This window comes from Etheostoma spectabile, chromosome 18 (assembly GCF_008692095.1).
Source record: "Etheostoma spectabile isolate EspeVRDwgs_2016 chromosome 18, UIUC_Espe_1.0, whole genome shotgun sequence".
Taxonomy (NCBI): domain Eukaryota; kingdom Metazoa; phylum Chordata; class Actinopteri; order Perciformes; family Percidae; genus Etheostoma; species Etheostoma spectabile.
Window position 1 is genome coordinate 14,906,418 of NC_045750.1, and position 7,017 is coordinate 14,913,434.

The 7,017-nt window shown below is 41.5% G+C and overlaps 1 protein-coding gene across 1 annotated transcript in view; it reads right to left on the reverse strand.

Moving 5' to 3' along the window:
* Positions 1 to 1,995: 1,995 nt before the first annotated feature.
* wdr26b (WD repeat domain 26b) overlaps positions 1,996 to 7,017 on the reverse strand; it is a 17,025-nt gene continuing 12,003 nt past the window's right edge. The window contains exons 9-14 of the mRNA XM_032543479.1: positions 6,770 to 6,889; positions 5,790 to 5,935; positions 5,489 to 5,567; positions 5,234 to 5,363; positions 4,609 to 4,803; positions 1,996 to 4,464 (exon numbers count right to left, since the gene is read on the reverse strand). Of these exons, the coding sequence (XP_032399370.1) occupies positions 4,439 to 4,464; positions 4,609 to 4,803; positions 5,234 to 5,363; positions 5,489 to 5,567; positions 5,790 to 5,935; positions 6,770 to 6,889 (696 nt within the window). The 3' untranslated portion in view covers positions 1,996 to 4,438. The remainder of the gene's footprint in view (positions 4,465 to 4,608; positions 4,804 to 5,233; positions 5,364 to 5,488; positions 5,568 to 5,789; positions 5,936 to 6,769; positions 6,890 to 7,017) is intronic.

The following is a 7,017-nucleotide window of genomic DNA, read 5'->3' on the forward strand; positions in this document are numbered from 1 at the left end:
TCCCCTTGCTCACACTTGCTGCAGACATTCAGGCCTAAATCCATTTGTACCATAACAGAAGACATGACAGCCACATTACAATGAGCCATCAAGTCTACATACTGTCCATGAAAAATAATTTTAAAGTTCTTCAACTAAAATTCATCAAGTTAGCTATGCATCTGCTGTCACAGGGATCCATGATCAGCTCCAGGTTTTATTAAATTCCCCGTATAGATTCTGTCCCTGCCATGTTTTGTTCTGCTGCTGTGGACTTTGTTTTTACTTAGACACCACCAGGTGGCGCACTGGGTCTGGCATTGCGGATTAATGGAGTCCCACAGTGTTTGATATTAAATAAATAACATACAATAAAGGAACACACACACAATATTTCATCCAACCACAAATAGTGAAATAATCCAGTACATTTAAAATCTCATCTCATTGTTATGCAGTGCTGTTTATGTTTTTCATTTGACAAGAACAGAGTTTATTGCAGGTCATTTTTATTTATTTCAGTCGAGCAGTTTTTATTTCAAAAGGTCCTATTTCCAAATTTTTTATTTTTTATTCATGATGACATTTTCCCCCAATGGCCTTTTTATTGCATACTAGCACTTTTCATTGCAAAGCCATTATCTGTCAATCAATTATGCTGTCTGCGAAGCAACAACCAAATTGAACAAATGTATTGGATTATTTCACAATTCCATGGTTTTATTCACATCGTCATTTCTTATTTATATTCTTTAATAATGAACACTTTGGGCCCCCCCCAAAAAAGACACTTTCACATTTTACCAGCACCCATGCCTTGTGCAACTACTTTCTAAAGTACTGGTAAATGGCAAGTTTTGTATAGAAACCTATATGCCGACAACAGGACTTACTCAATATAATGTTCCTAATAGCATCAAAGATAACCTCTTACTATATGTTCTAGCTCCAGAAAATAACTTTCAAGACATTTAGAAAAAAATGACTGAATATGAAGTAGAAAGAAATTCAACCCAGTGTTTTAAACTGTGAGTGACCTCTTGACACGTGCTTTGCCCAAAGTGATTCAGGCCCAACCTGGACCCCCTTTCTGTGTTTTAAGAGGTGGGTGAAATAGGTTTTCTGGGGATTTGAAGCTTTGTTCTCGGGGCCTTCACAATTTCTTCCCCCATCAAACCTCCATTGGCCTTTTGTGTTTTCAAAACCCTGAATGCTTTATTGAAAATATGCATACATAACACTTTTCCTACACAACAATACAAAACAGTACAATCACTTTTGTAAATAACACATTAAACGCAAAGCCACACATCACCCCTTCCCGCCATAGCCCAAGGAACTTAGAGATGCTACGGTAAGCATTTAGTGTTCCCCACCCAGGCCCTCCCCACCACCACCATCACCTCTGAGAGAAATAAGACATAATTAAATCAGAAACAACTCCCTTGGTAAACTCAGACAAAAGAAGAGTGGACACCAGGTTGCATACAGACATAGAATTTGTCACCAGCAGGTGAATGATAGGTTTGAAACTCTTGTTAGGGTTTAGTGTGTGATTTGCCTCAAGTCTTCTGAAATAATGTAGGGTGAGGAGGACTCCATTCGGCATCCAGGAGTTAAGATAAAGGTTCCCAAAGTGTGAATATCAGACCATGACACGTTAACCTACAGAAAACACCAAGTGTGCCGTTTGGCTTTGAGAAAGATCAGATCAATCAACAATGGCACACCAAGAGAGAGATTTCGGTCAATTACACAGACATGCGGTAAAGTAGATTTTCACATGAAGGAAACTCTTTAAAGGCGAGGGGTGGATAAGTTCAAACCTGATTTGATTGTAGGTAACACATTTCCTAAAAACTATCCCCACTCCAATTGACATGGGTGGTACTGTGCATATTCATTTGTAATAATAGTGGTAGATAAAATGCAGCTGAACACAAAGAAACAAAAGAAATATATAAAAGAAAGATAACAGGGGGTTATAAAGAGTACAAAAGAAATGAGGAGTCCAAATGTCTGGTTATATTTTAATATGATCATACAGGGATAGAGGTCAACCAAAAATGATATAATGTGAACAAAAAAATTTAAGTAACAAAAAAAAGTTCAATAAAAACAGACAGAAAAGCACGGTCTTAAACATGTTTTACTGTATATCAGTCTGTAGCAAATAGTCATAACATACCCTAAAAAAGGGGAGACAAAAGCTTTGAATGGCGCACTGACCACTGAATAACTTGGTTGGAGAGCAAGGGAGGGGGGGGGGGGGGGGGATTCTGAATTCACTCTAAGATCCAACAGGGGCATACCTCGAGATGAGGCTGCTGTGCCTTATACGCACGAGGTTCCTTTTTATGATGTCTACAAGATGATTAGTCACTGCTTTTGGGTGCATAGAGGCATGGTGGGGGTTCAATTCCTTTAGCAATCTCTGGTTCGGTTTTGAGTCTTTGCCAATGTGACCTTCTAAGCCATCAGAATGGCAAGTGCAGTGACCTTAAGACTATGAGAAGCTTATGGATTTATGCCATTGCAGTAGGTAGTAGTGCAACGAAGCAAAAAGACCACTCAAAGTGCAGTGGTGGGGGTGTCATATATACTGAAGGTTTGTGTGCAACTGTATTAATAGGAAGGCAGAGGTGTGTGTGTGGGGTGTGTGTGTGTGTGTGTGTGTGTGTGTGTGTGTGTGTGTGTCTGTGTGTGTGTTTTAGGATTGCGACAACACTGTGGGCTCATAGAGTCGTTCTGGTTATTGGTGCCTCTTCTCTCGGCCGTGCTTACTACTCGTTCGATAATTACAATCAATGACTTCTCATATGAAATGACCTTTTGCTGATAACACAACAGTTTTACAGCTTTTTGAAACATGCCTCACTCAAAATGCTCTTTTGAAATCTTCCTTTTCTCCCACCCCCCCCAACAGAGACGATTCATTGGCAATGAACTCAGTGCCGTTTGAATGCCATGTGGCAAGGAGAGGAAGAAAAAAAAAATTGTAATGTAAAATTAAAGCCCCAGATTAAAGAAAAGTTTTTCTTTTACAAAATGTCTCTCAAGTATTCTTTGTTCCACAGATAGAGGTCCCTATGGGGCTTTGGATAACTTAGAATTGGTTTAAAATCCTCTTTACAATTTTACTATGGGATTAGGAGCGTAGGGGAGGAGGGAGGAGGGGGTGTGAATCTTCTGCTGGTGTGAATTGAACACACATACAAAAACACGCGCCAATTAAACCTGCACCCACAAATGTCAACTCTTCCACTAATGTGTGCATGCATAATTGCTCTCACTCACTCCCTCACACACAGAGGAGGGACAGCAGTCACTGGTGTGCAATCCAAGTTGCACTTGAACTCTTTCACATCTGAAAGTGTGTCTTTTGAGAAAGGTCAGAGTATGTGTCCTGACAGTGGAAACCCCACCTCACCACCAACGTCTGACCCCCTCATCGTTGATATGTGACCTGTGAATCCCTCTGTTCATCTCCTCTTAGGCAGATGTAATGGGAGTTGTGCGGTAGCTAGTTCAACAGAGGGGGTTGGGGTGGCTGTCAGCTGGAAACACTACAGCGACCGTCCATGTTAGAAGTTAAATTAAGGAATAAAAAGTTTGTTTTCCTAATGTCGAGAAACACAAAGTGGAATCTTCAAGCTAAAGCTTTCCACGGGCACTACTTGAGCTAAGATTCACCTCTTAAATGAGAATTACGCTATGACTATCATAAAAAAAATCCAACATTTAGCATAGCCTCTTTTTTTTGTGTGTGTGTGTTCTTTGTCAGATGGTCGGTCGGTGTTTTTATGGTGGATTTGCAGCCTTTGTCCAACACATCGAATGCGAAGAATAGAGCAAGAGAGGAAGAGGAAAACATACATACAGAAGAGTTGCTATATGCACCATCCTCCCCCAACAACACCCCACCCATGTCCTTGGAGACATTATACAGGTAATGTGGGACAAACAGGCAGACAAATGGTACGGCTGGTCTGCTGTGTCTGTCTGGAGGAATCACGGGGGGAATTGATGTGCTCCAAGCTCAAGGTGGAGGTGGGTTTCCTGGGAAACTGTGTGAGGACCTAGCATGGCTGGTGGCCATGCAGCCGGATGGGGGAAGAAGGGTCAGTTGGAGGAGAACAGCCGTTACATCTCACCAGTGGATGGCGGTCGTTTCCCGCTGGGCATTGACTGGGTTTCCTCTGGGTCGGCATCAGGTTTTGGACGAGGACCTGAATATTTAGAGTGTCCTTCATCACCTCCACCATTTTCTTTAGGTCAGTCAGAAGACGTATTTTTCTCACGTTTGTTTTCTCTTTTTGTCTTGGTGGCTTTTGTTGTTTCTTTTTCTTGTCTTGCTTTAGGTTGGTGTTGGATTTGATTAGCCCGTTGAGATCTTGTTTTATTGTGGGATTCTTGGATTGTTGTTAAAGAGAGATGTCATCTGCTCTATAAGTGACCATCAACTGTCCATGTTACTGCAGTTTTCTGAGGAGAATAAAAAGAAGAGATCAGGTGAATAAAGAGATGTAACATCTCATGATTTATTTTGGTGATCAAAATGAGGTTTGCTTTTGCTAACAACACTTACATACACTATGGAAGCAAAAAACAAACAGGTTTGGCAGTTACCGTTGAGTGCGTCCGCCTCTTGCGAGTCGAGGAAAGGTGCAGGACCCCAGACACGCACTGTGCCGTCATCTGAGGCGGAAGCCATGAGTCCCGGGATGGCCGGGTTCCAGCTCACACAGTTAACAGTGCGTGTGTGGCCTGTTAGCTCAGCAATGGGAAGTTCACCACGCCTGTGCCAGATGTACACTTTGTGGTCTGTAGAGAAAGAATGATGAACGGAACACAACAGGTGGAAGTAAAGATAGTCAGTAAATGGTATGAAATATGACAATACATGGATAATAGTTATGAAAAATTCAGAAAAGATGTGATCGAGAAAAAAGATATGACCGAGAAAAAAAAGCAATCACTGCCAAAGCTAAACTTATGTCAAGTCTGATGGTACGAGTCAATACTACAGCACTAATTAGCAAGGATCCAGTAAGAAACGGCACCATATCACACCACACTGAGAGAATACATATAATGTAGGAAACTGGGACTTTTTACTTTTTCAAACCAAACAGCAAGATTCTAGTCTCCCACAAAGTACACAGAATGAGATGAAAAAAGTACTAAAGTTGTTACAAAGAGCCACGGTGTTATCCCTGTCACCATTTTGCCCTGCTGTACTCTTGGAGTGTACCTTCGCTGCCACTGGCAATAAAGTCTTCGTTGTGTCCTCCAAAGCAGGAGTGGATAGTGTAGAAGCCCTGGGTCACACCTTGGTATTTCCTCACTAGCACACGGTCCTGGAGGTCCCACAGGTGCACTCCCTACAAAAGGTTGTGGAAGAATAGCCTGTAACTGCTGAATCGTCCTGCATAGTGTTTTATCGAAAACAAACTGTGCTTTAGAAGCAAATAAAGTGATGTTAATAAAAAGTGGAGATATAGCTTACCTGAGTTGCTACATTTAACAAAGCTAATCTCCCGTTCTTTGAAACTGTAAAAGACATGATAGGGTGGTCCTCCTGAACTCTGTAAAGGACATGGAAACAAGACACAGGCAGTCAGGAACTGTATTGAATAATGCAAATATACAAAACTTCTGATTGGGTGGACAATGATTGGGTGGGGGCTTTTAATATCCAACTCCTTTGGCTGGCATTCATGAGCAAAATGTGTTGTATTTTTTCAACTTATATTGGAACCATACTCTAGATATACTACAGTACAGGGATTACTAGGGCTGACACATACATGTTTCTGTCTGTAAGGTCCTCGAAGTTGTACCCCCGGATACGTTGGTGTGTGTCCGAGGCCAGCACGGCCCTGCCATCACCCAGGCACCACAGACACTGCACTCTCACGCCCTCCCAGGAGTCCAACAAGTTACCGTCCAGATCCTGACAACACAAACACAGACACCTCAAATCTCATTCTTCACAAAGGAATGAAAACATGGACAAAGCATATTAAGGCGAAATTATTCATCAAGAGGACCTGTTAGATGCTCTTTTTTTCTGCACAGGCACCAACACAGTGCAACAATCAGACAAAAAAAAAAAAAAGAAGTACTTTCCTTCCGCTTAACAACGTGTCACTGTTTTGTCACACAACACCAATGACACAGCTGTACATTTGGTAATTTCTACTTTACTTATTAATCACCAATTTCTGCAGCTTGATATTTTGTTTTAAATGTGTGGATGTAAGTTCAAATGTTCATTTCCAGCTTCCAAACATTTACAGACATTTTCAACTGAATCATTATCAACCTCAATTTTCCCCTCTGGGGATCAATAAAGGTTTATCTTATTTTATCTTAACTACACAGAGACCTGGTCATGAACAACAAGCATAGATACACGCATAAACCATATTCCCAAAGATATGAGTTAAAAAAAAAAAAAAAATCATCCTTATGGGTTCATCGGGTTCATGGCTAGAAAATCAATACACCGGCAGATCCAATTATCTCAAAATGGTCTGTTAAAGGTCAAAGCAACATTTGAGCAGATCTTTGAAAGCTGTACATGACTCACATACAGTCTCTATCCTTTTTAGTGCCCTCACCTGCCTTTAAAAACACAACAGGCATTCAGCATTGATTGACTACAGAGATGATCCATGATTCTAGAGAGAAAAATGGACGATAAATATTGGAGGCCTTTACTGGTTCAAACACATCCCATTAAACAATCCTGTTCGGGGGGGGGGGAAATAACCCATCCACTTACACACTGATAAAACTGTCCCCTCTGTCCTCCGGTGACAAAGCGTTTGCCATCAGGGTTCCATGCCACACTGGTGAGACTGTCTTCGTGGGACTGGGACATTTTGGTCCGCAGCTCCCCCGTCTGCTCATCAAGGGAATTGGCAGACACAGTTAAAAAACAAGAAGAGAGATAAATGGGGGAGGGAGACAGCAAGAAGAAACATTAATCAAGAGTGGGGACGGGTGGATAAAAGGAAACCAAAAGGGGGG